General features: G+C 38.7%; 2 protein-coding genes across 7 annotated transcripts; one reads left to right on the top strand and one right to left on the bottom strand.

Annotated features, from left to right (window-relative positions):
• The first annotated feature begins 7,397 nt into the window (after positions 1–7,397).
• On the top strand, positions 7,398–8,404 carry LOC103701197 (vacuolar iron transporter homolog 4-like). The gene has a single exon (XM_008783172.6). The coding sequence runs from the start codon at positions 7,633–7,635 to the stop codon at positions 8,248–8,250; it is 618 nt and encodes a 205-aa protein (XP_008781394.1). The 5' UTR covers positions 7,398–7,632; the 3' UTR covers positions 8,251–8,404.
• A 1,598-nt stretch (positions 8,405–10,002) lies between these two features.
• On the bottom strand, positions 10,003–20,460 carry LOC103701198 (Autophagy-related protein 13). 6 transcript variants are annotated; one of them, XM_039133255.3, is made up of 4 exons: positions 20,143–20,443; positions 18,177–19,908; positions 17,873–18,045; positions 10,003–10,695 (listed from the first exon to the last, which is right to left on the bottom strand). In XM_039133255.3, the coding sequence occupies exons 2-4, from the start codon at positions 19,656–19,658 to the stop codon at positions 10,278–10,280; spliced, it is 2,073 nt and encodes a 690-aa protein (XP_038989183.3). In that variant the 5' UTR covers positions 19,659–19,908; positions 20,143–20,443; the 3' UTR covers positions 10,003–10,277. The 6 variants fall into 6 exon arrangements, 5 of the variants coding, with proteins under 5 accessions (XP_038989183.3, XP_026658071.4, XP_088576673.2 ...); XM_026802270.4 differs by having other exon boundaries at positions 18,177–19,723; XM_088720547.2 differs by having other exon boundaries at positions 18,177–19,690.
• Positions 20,461–20,987: the final 527 nt, after the last annotated feature.

The raw sequence follows: 20,987 nt of genomic DNA, 5'->3' as shown, positions 1-20,987 counted from the left end.
CTGGCAACCGACGGTCATTACGGGCGCCATAATTTCGGCTACGAGAGTGGACCGGGACAAGTCACTGACGTAAGACTTGGACACATTTGATCCTCCGTACGATCTCGATCCGACGGGAGTTGGAACATGGCGTATCAACCTCGAAATTGACGGTCCCCGTCCTGGTACTTTAGTTTCGTCCGCACGCAAGGCTGTCTTCCGGGTAAGTTTTCTTACATGTTTCTATGCCCGATCCAAATCCGTTCGTCCGATTCGGTGATCTTTAGATGATCGTACGCAACAGATAGCTTGCAGCGTAACACGGGCTTTTGGATCAATCACATAAATTGCCATGAAGACGCGGTATTCTAACTATGTCATTAAATAAATTCTTCTCTATCCGTTGCGGGTCAAAAGCTTCTTCCTCTTCTTCAAACCTCAACTTATAATTTTTATATAGAAATCTCTCATCAACCAGTAAGGACCATTCACTTGCGACCTCTAGGTTGACGCATGCGCCACCGACGTCCAAATAACTCCGTCTACGTAAGAAAATATTGTCTTACTTCATACTTGGGTTGGATATATCTTCAATTCACAGTTGTTTACGTATTGCACAATAAAAAATAAATATCTTTATGAATATAATTTATTATTTTTTAGTTTTGTGTATGTATGTGTGTGTATATATATATATGTGAAATCATTTTATTTTTGCACGAATATTTTTTATTTGATTTTTTTCCTGATGATGTTAAACCCATTTTTTAAAATATATGCATAAAACTCTGCAAATATATCTCATGTATTACATGAATTTTGCTACACGAGAGAATAATCTGCAAGATATAAATGAATGCTATTGCAAGAGATAAGTTAGAAAAAAAATTCCGGCAATTAAGAGATAAAAGAGAGAAAATACGTACATTGGTAAAAGAACAACGATATTTTTATTTGTTTTTAAATTTAAAAAAGAGTTTGGGTTGTTAGGAATGTTGATTAGAGATAAGTAGAGATTTTTGTAAATATAATCTAATGTGCACCACATCTTCTACCATACTTACCATCATGCAAGTCTACTCCTCTTTCTCTAACCTTTTATTGTGGAGTAAATTACAGAAACTTTGATATTAGAATATCAGTAAATTATATTTATTTTTTAAAATTTATATTGTTGAACATTTTAATTTATAATTTAATAAATTATCAATCAAATTATTAATTTTAAATAGAATACAAATATAATATCAGAAGAAAATTTAAAAATAATCAGAAAAAAATGTGTACGTTCTTCTCTCGAAAGTAACCTCGACTTTTCACATCAGATCCATTAACATCATTAGTTTAATAGGATGTAAGTCTAAATTTTACTAATTATTAAATATAATTATAATAAACATAAACCTCAATTATGTAATAATTTGTTTCTTTTATTGTCCCTTTCCTCGCGTCTACTCGCTCCGTGTTTACCTGTCCGGCTGCGGAGTGCTCGGATAGATCCGAACCGTTGGATAAATGAAAACAGGTGGCTGGGCCCCGGTTGGGTCTCGTGGATATCATATTTCAATTCTGGGCCTTTTGGATTACGACTTTAATTGCACATAGACATTGACCAGAAAACGACACGAAAAGGACGCGAAGCAACGTGGAGCAAGATTTCAGTGACTAAAACAGCTAATCCACCGTCATTATTATTTGGGATTAGAAAATTATTCAGGATTAGAATAACAATGATGTGATGGTTGTCATTTCCATTTATTCAGTATAAAACAATAACTGTTGTAACGGTATTGTCCAAATTACAGTTCATTCATTTTTTTTTTTGGAAAAGAAAACGCAAGTAGAGGAGAAAGGAGTGTTTTAAAAATTGAATTAAAAAAAAAGACCATACAAATACAAATAATAGTCATCATTTTGAAACAGATCTTTGTATAATAAGATATCAGGCTAATAATGGTTGTTATTTAAATAGTCATTTGATATCACCGAGCGATTCGATTGGTAAAATCATTAGGACTGATGCCAATGACCCTGGGTTAAATCCCATCTTCACCATCATTCATGATCATGGTATATTTTTGTAAATGTTATAACCTTCACACATTAATTAATACTTATGCATATTCCATACTTTCGTGTGTGAGATTTCTGAGCAATGGTAGTCTCTAAAATACTTAAAGGTAAAATTGGCTCTTCTAGCTGTCAGAGCTGCTGCTAATAAAAATAATCCTCGAAAACATAGTGTGAATTTATGGACAATTATGTTATGAGCCCAAAGAATTTGACAGATCTAATTATGATTTAAGAAATTGATTCTAGTTGTTAAATAGCCTTTTCTCTTTATTAGGTTGGGACACCGACAGCTTGAGCATAATATTAGATTTAGCATAAGTTAGAGTCAGACTTCTCTTTTGACATGGGCTATATCCAAATGCACCATGAATTATTAATGGGTCCCAATTGTTGAATCATTAACTACAACCGCATTGGACATAACTCCCCAACCTCTACTTGCCAACCCTACATTTTTTCTTGCATGAAGCCTAATCTTGCACCCTTAGTAGGAGGGGAGGTGGCATGGTTTATAATATTATTGCAACCTTCCTTGTTGAAATAGGGCCAAACAATGGTTTTGGTTATCTTAAGCCAGCCTTAGGGTAGTTCATAGCTTGCAGACCAGTGCAAAATTTTATTTGGTGGATTCGGCCTGAGCTTACCTATCAAGTGCTCTCAAATAGCTTAGTTGTTAGAATTGGCATGTAGCTTTCTATCATCTAATTTCTGATTTTTATATATTTTAGTATATTACCTAATTTATTTATTTATTTTTGCTCTAGAGAAGTTAGTCAGCTAGCCCAGTAGAAACTACTCTCGTCATAATAAATAAAAGAGCCATGCATCCAATAACATAAATTAAATATTTATCTGGAAAAAAAAGAAATAAATTGAAATATTTTTTCCTAATTACATTAAGATGCGTACCCTCCTGATCATTGATTAGATAATTGGCTCAGTTATGGGCTTATTTAAGGCCTGCGGGCTGGAACCCGATTTAGGCCTCTTCCTCCATGGCTCCATATGCCCACATGACATGAATCTTTTGCAAATATATACGCCTTTACAGCCAACAAATTTTATTTATTCCTTCTGGTCCAAAAAATGCAAGCAAGCTTGGCATGTTAGTGTTAGAGAGAGAGAGAGAGAGAGAGAGAGAGAGAGATTGGATCAACTGAGAGTACATGTATCAATTAACATGACAAATGCTGTGGCATTAAAAGATAGTAGATCTTGAAAATTTTGCTAGTCCCATGTTTAAGCACTGCAATTTTTGTTAAGGATGCACATCAACCAATTTGAGCAGGGTCTAAGACCGTCTTGAGCTCAACCCATGCTCTCGAGGCAATCGTTCAAACTCGCGTTAACTCGACTTGGCCCAAGCTTGTTCAGCCTGGCCATCATAAGCTTTCGAAAAAAAATTTTATCAAGGATGAGCCATATATAGCCCACGACTGTGCTACGTTTGGGCCTTTCGATCAATGGCCTCAGCAAACATCAGCCTGCCCAAATTGATTTGGATTAGACTTTGTGCTCGCCTCCTCCTCCTCCTTCTTCTTTCTTTTTTGGTAAAATGGTAGCTCACACCGAACAGATGTAGAAGCAGCTTATAAAATAATAAAAAAAAATAGTGCATGGAAGAAAGGACCGTTATTCTTTCAAATAAAACATCCGGAGTGCAGCCTTCACTTTCATGGTTCTCATCAAAGGGGAGAGAAGGGTGAGCTAAGGAGAGCAAAGATAAAGGGGAGAGAAGGGTGAGCTAAGGAGAGTAAAGATAATTAATTAACTTAAACGCTGCCGGTTGCTATGGCTGTGCTATGTTGTCATTTTCAGACCGGCAGGTAGTCCGTTTCAATCAAATCATGGTAGGAGTCCGGATTAGACGTTGGCCATTGCATTTTGTCTGTATGGCCTTTAAGAGTTGTTTAAGATAGGGTTGAATCATATGCTTCTGCTCCTGATAAGTTTTAAGTTATTTTGATTTCAATGTACTTCTCGCAGCAAGCTAACTTTCATGTATCCAAAATCATTCAAATGATTTTCTTATCAAGAGAGGGTCTATTTGTCTCTTTCATGTAATGATATTTGTCTCTTGATGAAATTGAGTTTGTTGGGGGTGGAAGCATCCCTGGTAACACCTTACTTGCTTAGGGTTGAATGCTGCGTTCCTAATCCATCTTTTACAGTTTTAGTTAATGGTTCATCTTGTCCTTGCATCTAAACCTGAATCTTGATCATGCACTATCGGATTCCTTGTTCGACTATTTTCCTGATGCACGGTTAAGGATCTCCATTTGTGCCAAATGTCCCAAATCAAGCTTAGGATTCCTATATATAAAAATGTCTCATTAGAGCAGCGTATATGACAAAAGACCACATTAGTTGTACCGAAAGATATGCTCAAAAAAGATCAAATGCCAATTTCTTAAAATTCATACCACAATCTACGTTGATAAAATGAGATAGATTCATTTATATATTTTATATTTTTTTACAATTAATAATCACTTCTATAGGGACGAATACAAGATGACACTTAACTCAAGTATTTAGTATAAATTTTGAAGAATCTATACGACCGCATTAAGAAAAGTAATCCAATGCACGTTAATCCAAAAGGAATCTTCTTCAATATCATCACAATCAATATTTTCATGAGGGACTACTTTCATGACATTCTACATCAAGTTAACTTTTCAATACATCCAAAAGCACTCACAATGAAGGCCACATGAGAAAGCATTAATAAAGTTCCTCTTGAAATTCTTCTTAACTTCTTGAGTGGTGAGAGGCTAGGGTTCATATACTAAGGTCTAGGGATGACCGAAGGTATGATGTTGAAGGTACAGCAGGAAGAGGAGGTGCCGCAAGGCCTTTTGGTTACCTTTACTTAGTTTAAGTTTCTGCTGTACTACTTTGATCTCATACAGGATAGCAAATCTTATATAGGGTCCTTTGCATCATTTTCTGTCTCTATTGACCCACTATTTGAAGAATCCATCCGATTACTTTTCTATGGAGCTTGAGCTTCTTCTAGGAGTAATGCGGTTTTCCCTAGCTTTGGGTGTTGTATCGCACCCATCCTTTATTGACGCGGTTTGCATCTTCAACTTCTACCATGCTAATTAAGTTGGTCTCATTAGATCTTGGAATTTCAAAATTGCTTGAACAACTACTATTGTGAACAATCTATTAATTTCTGTGTCTTAGCTCCAATCTTTGATATCAATTGCTATAAGTTTAGGAATAGCTAAATAAAATAATATAACATAAAACCAGCATGGTGCACCAAAACTTAACGTGCTTCAACAAAAATTCAGGCTATGTCTACTAAAGGAGCAAGTGACCTGCTATAATAGAGTGCAAAGCTTTTACAAGTGTTCATCGAACGAAATCAATCCAGAAAAAGAAAATATAAGAAAGATCAATACAAGAAGAGAGCTTGCTGAGAAATTTAACATAGAAGTACGCCACTAAGAGAGCATGGAGATATCGAGACCATATAAAAATCAAAGAAAAAATAATATTCTTACCTTCTATCTCTCCTCCTGCCTCTCTTCTTTTCTCTCTGACTTTCTTCTCTTTCTGTGTTGAGATTACGTGGGAGGTTTAATATCATATGGAATAATTAGCTCCAGGTAGATGGATAGATATAGATGATTGGGCCTAAAACATAACAATTTACATCTTTAAGTTGAATTGGATTCCAACTTGCATATCAAGATCTTCTCCTAGTTAAATTTGAACCTCCTATCTCTCTACAATAAGTGGTATCGGAGCTAATCGTAATCAAACTCTGGAAGTTATAGAGGTGCTCAAATTAGTACTCTTAACTTGCCAAGAATGATAATATGCAAACTCCTAGAGTCAAGTCATGATGGCTGTGAAGTATGGAATGGGTGTGGTAAATTGACTCGATGAAGTGAGATTGATGTTGGGTTTGAGAGCGAGTCCAGAAATTGTTCTTCGAATAGTGAACTACCGAGTGAAGTATAGTAAGACTCCTGAAGAGTCGGCTTTTGGATTAGAGACTTAAAGAGTGGGAGCAAATGGTGCAAGAGGAATTGGACATGGAGCTTGATTGGAGCGTAGTAGTGGATTGGACTCGAGGGAAAGTTACATTTGCTCACAAGCGATGGGAGAGAATGTCGAAGATTACGTGTGAGGTTTAATCTCAAATGGAAAAATTACTAGTGGGAGGTAGATGGATCAATACAGGTAATTGGGTTTGAAACTTAGCGGCTTAAGTTTTAAAATTGAATAAGATTCCAACTTATGTATCCAAATCATCTCCTTATAGTCTCAAACTTCCTATTTCTTCCTCACATTATCTAGATATCACCCTTGCAGTCATGCAACTGTTGGGAGAAACTGTTACATGTCAAATTTGGTATGGAGCATTCATGGCCACTCAGATGAGATAAGGATAGGTAACCCATGAGGAAGAACTAGGCCCAGAAAAGGAGGAACCAGGGGTACCCACCATGGTTGAATGCTTGAGCACTAACCCAATGGGGGGGGCAGGACAAAAGCAGCCATGATTGGAAAACACCCAATCCCGAGTTGATAAATTTTTGTGGGTGGCGGTCGCGTGGAATGCATACTCCCTTCCCATTTACTAACGCAATCTATCTGTTCATGCATTATCTTGACAAGGTGCTCATCTATTCAGCAATCCATGAACACTTATATGATAGGCATATAAGCAATTCAAAATTAGAAAAAAGATAAAAAGAAGGAAAAGATTAGAATCCACGTTCTTTAGGCTCGGAATCCGTATATAAATTCTTTTGTTGTTTTGCCCAAAAGATGTTGACCAACTTTCTACCGGATCATTAATTTGGTTGTGGTGGAGGTAAAGGAACTAAAATCAATAACTTTATTGATATCAATTTTAGGGGGCCACACATATGTTAAAGCCAAAACTTTAATGTTTTGAGCAGAAAATTAGAAAGTGAACAATGACTTGGTCACTACTCAAACAATGTTTACTTGATTTGCTTCGCCATTAGTGTTCTGCTCTCGCTATTGGTATGTGATGTGCCTTGATCGTGCTAGAATTGTTCAGAAAGGAGTTGCTATTTAGTGCAATTCCATAGCTGCAAGCATGAAGCCATATTCATGAACCACCATTTCTTAACTTCTTCACTAGATTTTTCTTGAATAAAAACACGTAAAGATATGGGTTTTTAGGAGTCTTTAGGAGTTTAGAGTATCTATGTGTTTGTTAAAGGGGTGGATTTTCAGAGTTTTCAAATATCTACTAATTATGCGCTAAGTGAAAAAGGAAAAGATAGAAAATAGACAACCCATTAGCTCATCCACCACATATTATAGTGGCATTTTCCTCAAGAAAAAAAAGAAAGAAAAGGAAAGAAAAAATTTAAGCAAAGGATTTGATCCTAACTTGCACTATATCTTCCTTCAGTGGCTCCACCACGGCTTGTAAACAGTGTCCACCAACCATTATATAACAGCTATGCTGGCCGTGTGTCTGCCACACTCTCTCACCTTCTCTCCTTCCTTCTTGCTCCCATTCTTCTTCGATCGTTCTTACACCCCCATTCTTCTTCCTTCTTACCCTCATATCTCTTCATGGCCTGCAACGACACCAGGCTGACAATTGATGGCGTCGAGAGCTCCGAACCAAAGGGCGAGGACTCCGACAACTCGCAGAGGGGACAATGGCTTCGAGCTGCCATCCTTGGGGCAAACGACGGGCTGGTCTCCACCTCCTCGTTGATGATGGGAGTGGGAGCTGTGAAGGCCGACGCAAAGGCGATGCTGCTTTCGGGCTTTGCAGGCCTGGTGGCCGGGGCATGCAGCATGGCCATCGGAGAATTCGTGTCGGTGTATTCCCAGTTGGACATCGAGGTGGCCCAGATGAAGAGGGAGCAAAGGATCAAGGGTGGAGGAGAGGTGCACCAGGATGGGCTGCCAAGCCCGGTGCAGGCGGCGGTGGCCTCGGCCTTGGCATTCTCGGCGGGGGCGATGGTGCCACTGCTGGCAGCTGGGTTTATAAGCAGCTATAAGGTGAGGTTGGAGGTCGTGGCGTCGGCGGCAACTGTGGCATTGGTGGTGTTTGGGTCTGTCGGGGCGCTGCTTGGCCGGGCTCCGGTGGCGAAGTCTGCAGCGAGAGTGTTGGTAGGAGGGTGGATGGCCATGGCTGTCACCTTTGCAGTCATGAAGGTCTTCGGTTCCACTGCGCTGTAAAAGACCATTAATGGACCTCTCTCTCTCTCTCACCCCACTCCACGGTCAACACCATGCAAGTAGATATGTTTCTGTAAGCGCGTGGAAAGGAAGGACCAAAAGGTATTTATGTTTTCTGCATGCGATAACAGAATGAAAGCTCCTTCAGTCCAAATATATGCGTCCAATTCGGTTCGCTGGATATGTGTAAACATGCACGATTATTTTAACGGGGAGCGGGAGGAGGATATATATATATATATATATATATATATATATATATATATATATAACGTAGAGCCGGATATGATGAATATAGTCGTTCTGCTTGTCTGGAAAAACTAGAAGACAGAGGCAGAGGTTTCACTTTTCGGATTCAATCATTTGAGCCTGGGTTTAATTTACATGACTGTCACCTTATGGAGTGGAAGATAGGTGTGCACCACAGACCCAAAGTGGAATACAATTTTCACTGTTAAACACCTCCTCACTTCATGTCACCAACATCCAAAGGTTGTGCAGCTTATTCATCATGGCCGTCTTTCTCAAAATTTACAAAAAAAGAAAAGAAAAAAAATGATAAAATAATAAAATCATCACCAAATATTTCCTTCGATGGTATTATCTGTTGCTACTTAGGCTAGATGTTGAAAGTTCGATTTTGGTTGGAATCAGACATTGAAGGAGTGGGGTTGAGTATAAGGTGAAGATTGGCCCCTCCTAATTTTTGAAAAAATAATAGAAAAAAGAAAAGCAAATCTAGTAGCCCTGCCCTCTTATTTAGTGGCTTGGTCATAAGGTGGATGTTGGCCCCTCCAAATTTCAGGACATAAAAAAGAAAACAAACAAACAAACAAAAAAGCACATCTCAACAGCTATGTTCTCTAACTTAGCCTAGGCTATACCAGGTTCAACAGGTTGAAAAGTAATAGTGGCTCTTAGGCCTAACTGGGCTCTTACTTAGCCCATTCTCTTGGAATTTGCCCGTTATGCGGAACCTAAATTTAAAATACAGGGGTTGGGTTTGAGACCCAGTTTGAGGCTCAATGGATCAGAGTTCGTCAAAGAGGATCAACCATATTGGACCAATTGCGGGACATAACAGGCATAACCATGAATTTGAACAGCCTGAGTGCATGCGTCCTTAACGAGATTTCAGCTCTCTTTATATGGTAATGTCATATTTTCTGAGAGAAAAAGCAATATTTCTCAAGAATTTGACTGTGATGTCATAAAAGCTAACTCAAAAAACCCAGGTTTGAAAGCACACAAATTGATGTTGGTTAGTGGGCATTTCTTGTATGCAGAACTCTGCAAAAGAAATAGCCCGAGTGCTCCTAACGTTACAGAAAATGATTTATAAATGGGCAAGCTATAATTTCCTATATGTAACATTTGCCCAACCAACAGCTGCTATTACAGCGACAATCTCATAAACCCTAAGACTGCAAATGGATCGGATCGGATCATGAGGATCCTGATCCAATCCATTTTTTCGTTCGGATCCAGATCCGTGTCGGGTCAAGTCGGATTTTGACCCGACGGGTCATTCAGATCGGGTCGGATCCGGATCTATGTATTTTTATATTCAAAGTTCTACTATATAAGTAAAAAACTGATCCCAAAAGAATAGGTCAGATCGGGCCCGGATCCAGGTCAAAATTGGGTGGACCCAACCCGACCCCTTGACATCAGTAACTTCAATGCAACTTCATATGTCACATAACAACCCAAAATAACTAAAAATAACAGTATATCAAATGTGCCAAGTCATAGCTATAAAATGCACAACCAAGCAACTGACTTTAAATTACATTTGTCAGCACAAGAACATACATAACTTCGCATAGGAAGTTGACAATGCAATAAGCAAACCTATCATGAACTATGGGTTAAATATACATGTCAATTCTACTATATTTGCATTTTCATAAGCTACTTTAAAAAAACAGTGCTAAAAACACCTCAAGTTGTATATACTAGGATTCAACTTCCTTAGCAAAATGAAATACTGTACATATGTGCATGAAGGAATCAGGATGGTTAGTTTATGAAGAATCTCCACCTGCAGGCTTGTCTTCACAGTTGTCATCCGACGATTGAGATCCACCTTGTCTAAGTAACAATTCTTTTATCTCCTTGTAACTACTCAGCACCGCTAATGCATCTGCTGTAGTCCTTGGCTTAGGGAGCCCAGGAGCTGTAATTCTTGAACTTGAAACAGGGCTCTCAGATTTCTCCACTTCAGCTTCCATGTCTTTGTTATGCTGGATCCTGGGGTTCCAAGATTCATCCCTGAAGACTTGAGAAGACCTGACTGAGTTGGAAAGACCTTGCTGCAGAGGTGGGGCAGTCTTGAGCATTCGCACAAGTGCACCAACGACAGCATCTGGAGATCTTTGGACTGGTACCAGGGCTCTGGTTTCCAAATTCTCGCTGACTTGAGTGCCTGCAGAAAGTTCCACCCTAGAAGAGGAAATTTTGAAAGCTTCAGATTATGCATGTAGAGATTGATTGTTTGTACATGGAATTTATAGGTTACCTTTGAGTGTAAAATTTGTGCAGTAATTTACATCAAAATCTGAAGTTTTCACACCAAAACTTCAATAACAAAACCATTGATTGAGAAGAGAATCTTCTCGTCAAAATAACCACCCAAAAAGGCAATAGTACCTGGCAGTTTTTTTTTGGGGGGGTGGGGTAGAGGCGCAGGGAATACCATTCATCCCTTTCTACCTTATACAAGAAATATACTTGCAATTTGGGAGTCAAAGCCAGAGGCAACAGAGATCCTGGAATACGTAACATTTGAGGGGCAAAAAAATCTTATACATGTATAGAAAATAGTTGTTCAATATTACTACTACAAACTTCATAATGCATTATCAATATTAGCATCCTTCTTCACGCTTTACATAAAAATCAGATGAGCTTTATATAATAATCAAACGAGTTATCAAGTGGTTCTCATAGGACAAGTTGAACAAAGACATACAAATTGATATTTATATCTTCTAACATATCAAAATTTATGCTAGGAGGGTCAACACATGAAGTAATGTTCCTTCTCAGCCAAGACACTATGAGATGAGAAAAATGACACTGATATTTTTTTTTGTCTTCAGCATTTTAACTTGTTTTTTGCATCAGAAGAGCTAATTTGGTGCATGCTCCAAAGCAAGGCTTCTCCAGTAAGCTCATTGTTAGTAGGAGGCGTAGGTGAAAAGAGAAAAAAACTGCAAGACAGGCAATATTTCAGTTTTCAAAGGACCTTATCAAATTGGTTAAACCAATTCAGCAGACAAATTCAATTTCCACAACCAAAACCCTCAACTTATCCTACTGTACAGGCGCATGTCTAAATCTTTCTGCACAACACAATCTTACTTAGGGCTGCTTCCTTTATCAGTATGTTTTTGACAAATCCTTTCTCCCAGGCCTCTATCCTCGTCTTTTTATTAAGACCTCCGCTCCTCTCTCCTCACCTTAATTTTCAGATCTTTCAATACTCCTTTAACCTGTGTTGCACATGCCTTAACATCTCAATTGGTACTCTAGTTACCAATCTTACTTAGGGCTGCTTCCTTTATCAGTATGTTTTTGACAAATCCTTTCTCCCAGGCCTCTATCCTCGTCTTTTTATTAAGACCTCCGCTCCTCTCTCCTCACCTTAATTTTCAGATCTTTCAATACTCCTTTAACCTGTGTTGCACATGCCTTAACATCTCAATTGGTACTCTAGTTACCAATCTTATATTTGTGCAACCACTTCCCTTGAGAGAAATATCTTCAACACTATCATTCCTCCCCACATATTTCTGTCTCAGCATTTTGATTTGCAACAGTCAAACTATTTGCATCTATCATCTCTATTGCTTAATATTCTAATTCATAGGAACAATCGTGGTCCTAATGTTATTTGAAAAGATCTGTTTTGCCTCCTAAAGGTGGTTATAGAATTTATGGAAAGAGATAATTATGTCAAAATATATATGTGGACGGTGGTCTGGTACTCCACATTCATGGTACACGTGATACAAACTATTTCAATTATATCACTTCAAATATATGAAAAATAAAAATAATGAATCTGGTAAAACTAAATCTCCAATGATAATGCTGTAATGTTTTGGAGTGTTCTACAATTGCCATGTGCATCCAAGATTGCAAGAAAGTTTTATAATATGTTTCCAGATGAGCTGTTTTATGGATTGAATGTTGGGTAGTAACTAAGGTACATGCATGTAAGGATACTGCAAATCAGGTTGTTAAGGATGGATACTCGATGAAATCCAGAAGCATGAAACTAGAAACATGAGAAATAAAAACAAACTGAGAAGTCACTTAAATCGAGGATAGTGAAGAAAAATTGCTAGAGACATGGTTTGTTCCCCCAATGAAAGCAAGATGCAGATTGATCTTGAACTGTGTTTAAGCTTCCATTGTCCAATCAGATCCTTAAATTGCCCATTCACATCATCTTTGGTCATCCCCTTCTTGTTTAACACAGCCCTCAATCTTCACCGAGTTGTCCATGCAACAGACACGAAACTCCATTGTAAATGACATACAATTTAAGCCGGTTCACCACTTACCAATTGGTGCAACTCCTTCTTTCCCTTGAATGAAGTAATTTCCCACTCTATGCTTCATAGCTACCAATCATATCAGTACTCTCAGATTCATTGTGCTCACCTCATGATACGATTTCGTAATGGCTGGTATCCAGAAACATATATAACCATGGCCCTTGTTAACTTAATGATGTCCAATCAAAATTCCCTCAATTAAAGGCGTGCATCCATCACATAAAACTGCAAAAGCACCACTCCAATTCATCAACCGACATCTGATTCTATCAAAGCCCTTGTTAATGTAACAATTTCTCTTCCAATTATCCTCAAGTCCCAAAGGCATGCATCCATCACATAAAAGCACAAAAACACCTCTCCACTACCTTCCTTAAGCTATGATTCTATCAATTATGTCTACATCCATCTCTCCATTTCTCTGTATAATATACTTAAGATAAACAGAAGAGATCATAATGTTGTTTCTAAAGTCGAAGAAACCAGTAGCAGGCACCGAACCGATACCCCGACAGCACGAGCCGGTATAGCTCGTGCCGAGCCTGTACCGACGAGGCGACAAGCAAAGGCACGGTACCGTGGGAGAGAGGAAGAGAGAGAGAGAGGGGAGAGAGGGAGGGAGACGGATGTCGGCGGAGGGTGGCGGAGGCTGCAGGTGAACCCCTGTTTTGTTTGAAACAAGAAAACCGGCAGCGGCCTCCTCCGGCCCTCCCGACCTCTCCCTCTCTCTTCCTCCCCCACTCGCTCTCTCTTTCCTTCTTCTTCTCCGGCTCCAGCAACGAGTCTCGTTTCCATTGCCGGAGCCATACCGATGCGGCTCGGATCAGCCGGAGCCGCCCAGTTCGGAACAGTTCCACCGACTTTAGTTGTTCCGCTTAGCTAATGGACAGAGACTGGTTTCATAGAGGGCCATGCTATTGCATGCAAACAACAAATTCTAAAATTGAAGAAGGGTCTTCAATAAGATGTCCATCAACAAAGAAGAGTATTGGTAAGTGGATACAGAATCCTCTGCGGTGCGCATTTTGCAATATAAAATGCAGTACAACGCTCGATGGCCGCCATCAGAAAATGGACAGCTATCAACAATGATGTGTCTTGCAAGGCACTTAAGGCCACCCTGTTTGATAGCCATCCATTTCCATGATTGGACGATGTGGCGGCTATCAAGTGCTATACAACACCCTACGATGCAAACCATTCAACGTAGAGGATCCGCACTTTGGTAAGTGCCCTCCCCCAAAAAAAACTTGAAGATACCTAATCCCTGTCATGTGGGGACTTGTGAATATTGGATAACAAAAAGATTCAGATATGCAAAATAAATTTAATAAATAGGATAATATTCACATAGATGCATGGTAGACTTGGAAGGTCAAAGTTATGTGGGTACATTAAAGAAAAAGGACCGTCCACAATCCACATGGTATGCTCATGCACAACTAGGTCAGGGAGGCTTGGGCAAGGTCTCAAACCTGTGAACAGTCAGCTAGGATGAAGTTTAACATGACCAGGGAAAAAGTCACAAAAAGATGTCTGCGAGACATTATTGAATCAGATTAATCCATGTGTGATGAATGGACAGTAACAACTCAGAAAGCCAACCAGTCATATAACAAGGAAAATTACTCACCAGCAATGATTCATATGTATTATTAAGTATGAATATGTTTTCTTGAACTATCATGTCATATTGTTGTAGGTGTTCCTTCTCAAGTTCTAATAAAATGATGCATAACGATGATGCAACATTGCTCCAAGCATTTGCTTTATTTTTTCCCAAAATTGTTGGTGAGGAATGCTGTATCTAAGTGCAGTTTGAGCACCCTGCTGTTTTTATGTAAATCATTTGTGAAGGAGCTCAAACGGTTAATTGGAGGACTCCATAGTTATGACTACTAGAAGCACATAATTAGAAAAAACATACTCAGAAAAGAAAAGAGAGCAGGAAAAGCATCAGCAATTAATTACTGCTTTGGTACTAACAAGTTCCCCTGACTTGGTGGGTCTCAGCATTATCATATCAAAAATAATGTGCCAGAAAGAATATCACAAACCAGACATACCCATCCAAAGATAAACATTAGCCTTATCTGTCCGTCGTCTAGAACAGAAAGAGAACATATGAATAACGTGCTTAACTGGAGCCACTAGGAATAATGATTAATTATATCAAAAGAAACCTGTATCGGAAGTCACATAATGTGAAATATAAACAGGTGTCTCTTATATGGAGGTCCAAAGTTCATATAGTATCAATTAATGTACCACTGATACGGAGACATGGATTAATCATGCAACATTGGAAAATATGATGCAAAACCCAACAGCAAAACAATCAGTTCACAGAAAACAAATGCACACATAAAAGAAATTAGCAATTAAATCTGACCTTTTCAAGCCATAAGAAATCACTATCAAAACTAACTATATAAAAACACTTAAGATACATTAGCAGAAAACATCAGAAAAATGATGGATAGCCAAAACAGGGCCAGTGATCACAAGAGAGTATAGAAAGTAGGAGTACAACAAAGTATTATAATTCTCTTTTTTTACCAGTGAATCTGTAGGAAAAGTTGTGTAAAATAATGCATTAAACGATAAATATGGCTCCATGACTTGTTCCAAAGGTTCAAGGCCCGAGCTGTGAATTTTGGACGCACAAAGACCATCTCAATTTATATGGGTATCTTCTTGATAATGTTCATTAAATATGCATCCGTGAATATATAAATTTGGTCCCACTTCATAGCACAGAATGAAAAAGCACAGGCCTGACATTGTTCAGGTTTAACAAAACTTCTAGTAAAGAAAAGATCGAGGCTCTGGAATCCACCAGAAATCAGAGAAAAGAAAATATTATTAAATCTCTATCTCAACTAGTACAGCATAAGGTATATTTATAGCAGCCTCTACCTACTCTTCTTACAAGAAAACCCTATCTGACTTGATTATAAGTAAACTACTATAGAAGGATAAATAAATAAATAAATAAATAAAAGACGACCTTATTTGACTAAAACTTTGACTTAATTACCAAACTAAAGCATGCAAAATAAACAACTAAAAGGAGACCTGGAGTCTAACAGTTTCAGATACACCTGCTTCTCAAGGACTTCATCCCTGTTCTGCATCACTTAAGCAAATATAAAACTACAAAAGAGAGCAAATTTTGCAGACCCAACTAAAAAGGCCCATGTACAACAAAAGGTTATCACCATTTTCACCCTGTAGTGGCCGCAAGAAGTCCATCGTTACATTGACTAACCAATGCATTTCTCTATGACTATTCCCGATTCTGTATAACCTCCTTATTCATCATACCGTGAAATAAGGTTCACCAAACCAGTATGCACCACCCCGTACCAAACAAACCATACTGTACCAGTACCAAACCGAGACTCGGTACATGCGCGTATCGAGTATCAGTACGCTAGACAAACCTTAATACCTAGTGTATCAACATGGTACCAATACAAGGTCTAGCACCGAGATGGCGAACCTTGCCTTGAAAGGAGGACAAAATCATGCACTCGATTGTTGAATAATACACATAGAGGTACAGATTATAAATTACATAACTCTAAGCTGGAAAAAGCTATTATAATGTTGAAAATCACTTTTAGATAAGCAAGGGTCTTGAACTTGGCCTCAACTATTCATCCTTTCCTCTTTCTTCTACACCAACCACAAAACTGAATGAAAGAAAAGAAACTGATGCAATCTAGCCCTATCATTCCACCAATCAACAATGATGACCAAATTTGATTAAATAATGACTGCACAAGGTCTAGCGATGATGATGATCATGATATGTAAAACAAGATTCAAGGTTGTCCACTTTCACATCAACATTTTAATCAAGCAAATTTTTCTCAACTTCGTGGATTCAGTGTTAAGACTCCACAAGTCTTACCACAAATCAGTTCAGGTCTAAAAAAACGAAATATTTTCCCATGCTTTGAGGTATAGACAATCACATGGGCTTATGCTTAAACTATCCTAGACCAAGCCAAGTTTGGACTTTAAAGTTTCTGTTTAGCATTATGAACACCACAGTAAAGAGGTTAATGTGTATGATTTTTTTAACTCATGACAACTGCCAAATAATTCACTTGCACCAAGCATCTACATCTTAAAGCTGATTGCAGTAATATGGATAATTTGGTCATCAAAATACATAATTAACATCCTTGGGGCTTTGACTAGTAAACATTCAAACTAATAAACATTAGCAGTCAGGATTTCCAAAGAGTACATTGGTAGCCCTACTATGGTGGATCATAGTGCAGTGTTTGAATCACATGCAAGTCAAGCTAATGGAATGACCTAAGCTAGTAGAGGGAATTATATGGTATCTTATGACCACATACTAATCATGATCATGAGGCCTATGTTTAAGAAAACTGCCAAACAACTGGTCCTGACCAACCATGTGCAGTTTAATCTAGCTGAGAGGCCACAGATTGAATAAAATGGTGTCCTTTCACAAGCATAAAATGTATATAACATACACCTGCACTTGCATTTATAAAGAGAACAAAACCTTGCCATAATGCACAGCATGATGGATGCAACAAATACTTCCACAACGTATGATTTAATTTTAGATTTTCCAAATAAAAAATAAAACCATTTGCAGACTTAAAGCTTCATCGCACAGATGTTTAGTATGATAAGTGGAAGAAATAAAACATTTTCGATAACTGAAGTTTCCAAGCAGCAGGTTGCAGCATCTAGAAAAGCTGAAGTTGGATCACTGATATGCAAAGATACAGGTTTGCCAACCCACATGCATGAAACTAGCATATTATCCGTCGAGTGAAGAACCAAAGCAAGAAAACAGCCTCTTATGTCAGGAAGAATAATTACATATCCTATAAAATCAACTGCATCATAGCTATGCAGAAACAAAACGAAAATCTAGTCTAGCTTGATAATCATAATGTTTAAACCAATGTATAGTAAATTAGAACACATTTTTGCATCACGTTTAAAACATCAAACGATAGGTCACACTAGCAACAAAAAATCCCATAATGGAACAATACCTGTTGCATGACTCTGTTGTATCTTCATCATCAGCAAATGGATAAGCAAACTCAGAATCATCAAACTCATCCAGGAGAGACAACCTACTACAACTTCTAGAAGAAGGGATGCATGCCGAACTGCACTTGAGTCCAGGTGAGGTTCCAACTTCATCTTTCCCAAAAGAAAATGCCTACAATACAAACACCAGAACTTCGCTTGAGAGTCAAAATTAAGATTGCAATTTTGCTTCCATTTAAATATTTAATAGTTTTAAAATTTAAATCCAAATTTCCTGGGCTAAGGTGAAATATAAGATATTACCTTTGCCAATGATATGCCAGTCTGAAAGTCCTCTGACCTCAATGGATCCTTCTTAGTTTGTAGCTTACTTTCAAGGGAAGAAGTCTGAGATGCAGAGGCAGTGGTATTTTGAGCTCTGAGTAGATCAGTTTGAGAAGAACACCTAGGCCTTCTAGGCTTGGGAGAAGATGGAGGCAGGGCCTGATCAGGTAAGCCAGTATTTCTCCCATGCCTACGTGAAGGAATACTGACTGGAGAACTCTCAGAGCGTAGGAGAGAATTTGGCAAATGGCCCCCATGGGTTGGTGTAGAAGGGGAAGATGTAGGTGAAAATGGAGATGATGATAAGTAATCTTCAAAACTTGTGTCTTTCTTACAAGCTGCTGAAGCATTGCGTGGGATTGAGATTGCTGACGGAGGCTGATCATGCAGGTGTCGAGGAGGGAGGCGTGCATTCGGGTTATAATGCATAGCTTGAGAATCGGAGTATGTAGGTGATGGAGAGGGAGATCCTGAAGGCAAGCCTCCATGGTCATTGCTCCAACTATGTCGCCTGGTGACCGAAGCAAGTTGAGGTGCCAGTCCTGCTGAAGGGAGTGACTGGAATCTCTTGAGAGGATCAGTTGTTGGACTACCAACATAATCCATTATAAACTGTGTAGACAAGGGTGTAGAAGGCTCTGAACTCACATCTTCCAATATTGGGAGGTATGAGACACACAGACACAACCTGCCACATGGAGTGTCAATGGGCACAAAACTAAATTGGTTCATCTCAGCATCCTCTGCCCGAGTAAAGGGCTCCACAAAAGAAGTGATTCTGTGGGAAAGGCTAAGCGGGCGGATTCGGCCTGAGGAATTGAGTTCACAGAAAAGTTTGTAAGCAGGTAACAGCCTAACAAACACATACAAAGACCGAAGCATTATGATCGTTCTCTTGTATGTTTTCTTGTACCAAGCCGGGATTTCAGAAGAGCGATGAGACACACCGCTACTTTTCCTACTACCCAAGTACATTTCCTTTCCCAAGCTTCTATTATTTCGACTCTCGTACTGTACAATCCATCTCTCTACGATCTTCTCGCTTCTAGTTTGAAGCTCATCCTGCCTGGGAATCATTGGAAACCTATCCTTCCCCGAGACATTCTGCAGTAGGCACCCACCAGGAGACAGAAAAGTCGCATCCATGGCAGAGGATCGACGGACCAAGAGCACATCAACAACCAATGGGTCAAGATTGCTCTGCCGCCCAAGGTCAAAATTCTCAAGCGCCGCTGGGCAGTCCCGTAAAGCCAAATTGAACCACTTATCCCTTGGCCGGCTGCTCGATGATGAGGAAGAGGAGGAAGGTGAGGAGGTAAAATGATCCACACTATAATTACGTGAGGAGACGTAAGGAGACCTCGACTCAAGTATGATGTGGAGGCTCTTGGCAAAAAATTCGGTGATCACTTGCTCGATTATTGGAGGTTCAGAGTAGGAATTGCATGAAGACGAAGCCATATCGTACCAGAGACTCAAAAACAGCTTCGAATCTATGAATTCTATAAATTTCAAATTCGATCCTTCTGGACACAAGTAATACGATCATCACAACTTGAAGTAGAACACAAAGTCGATACCTTTCAATTAATTCTCGAGTTCTTGCAGCGATGAATCAAGAGAAAAGAGTGATTGCATGGATTTTTCAAGATTACCAGCTTAAAAAACTAGGGTTTTAGAAGAAACCACACTCGTGATTCCACTGTAGAAGCTAGAATCCCCCAAAAAACGAAGAAACAACTCAAATCAAACCCAATGAACATAAAAAAAGAACAGAGTACGCGAATTTGATGATGCGATTAAACAAAAATCAAAGAATACACGCTCAAGAACCTTGAAATTACCAAAAAAAATCCAAAAAAGGCGGATTCAGGAGCTTAATGGCAACAAACTGGAGAAAATTTCCGTGGCCTCGATGGGAAGAAGATCGAGAGAAAGGGACTACCTCGAGGAATTCTATGCAGTTTGGTGGTTGAAATCTCGGAGCCGTTGGAATCTAGGGTTTTACAGATTGATTGCCCCCTTTTTCCCACAATTGGGAAACCCTAGGTCGATGGATTTGGGCGCAGGAGAGCTCCAACGATGCCGGTCTGCCACGGGCTATTCATGGGAATTACGGATGGGCCCCGGCGATTCGGCGGAGGAGGCAGAGAAGGTGGATCAGAAAGACCGGAGCTGGAAGTTGCAACGCTTCGCCTCGCCTGGGATGCCACATATTAAATGTACCATGCTACTCCATGCCAAAGAGTTTATTAATGTCGACATGATGAACTAATTTATAAATTACACTTTCATTATAACATCTAGTATGTTAATCTTTTTTTCAATTTTTCCTTTAAAAAGTATTTTTTAACTTGTGAAGTATGTATGTATGCATGAGATTCTAGTATAAATATACTTTGGTTTGAAGCATGAAAAACTGGACGAAAAATGTTGATTGTTGGTATGAAAGACTTTTATTTAAAAAATAAAATTGGCGTGTATCCAAACATCCTTGAAAAGATTCTAAACTAGGGTTTTTTAGAAAATACCAAGGGCAAAATTGTTAGTTTGGTCATCGAAGCCCTTTATGTACTAAATCAAGTTTAGACCCTTTGCATGAACATTCTTAGTGAATGCAGCACTGGAGCCCTTCATATATGGTACAAATTCTTTCTGTATACAAATATATATATATATATATATATATATATATATATAAATATTTGTTGTATTTTTGTATTTTATTTTCTACTTCAATTCTTTATTATGATTTGAAGTTTATTGGGTTATAGGTGAATATCCTCCATT

This window comes from Phoenix dactylifera, chromosome 4, assembly GCF_051530095.1.
Source record: "Phoenix dactylifera cultivar Ajwa chromosome 4, Ajwa_hap1_PhDact_Kaust_v1.1, whole genome shotgun sequence".
In the NCBI taxonomy this organism is placed as follows: Eukaryota; Viridiplantae; Streptophyta; class Magnoliopsida; order Arecales; family Arecaceae; genus Phoenix; species Phoenix dactylifera.
The sequence above is the reverse complement of the archived record's forward strand: the minus strand, read 5'-3'. Positions and strand labels throughout refer to the sequence as shown.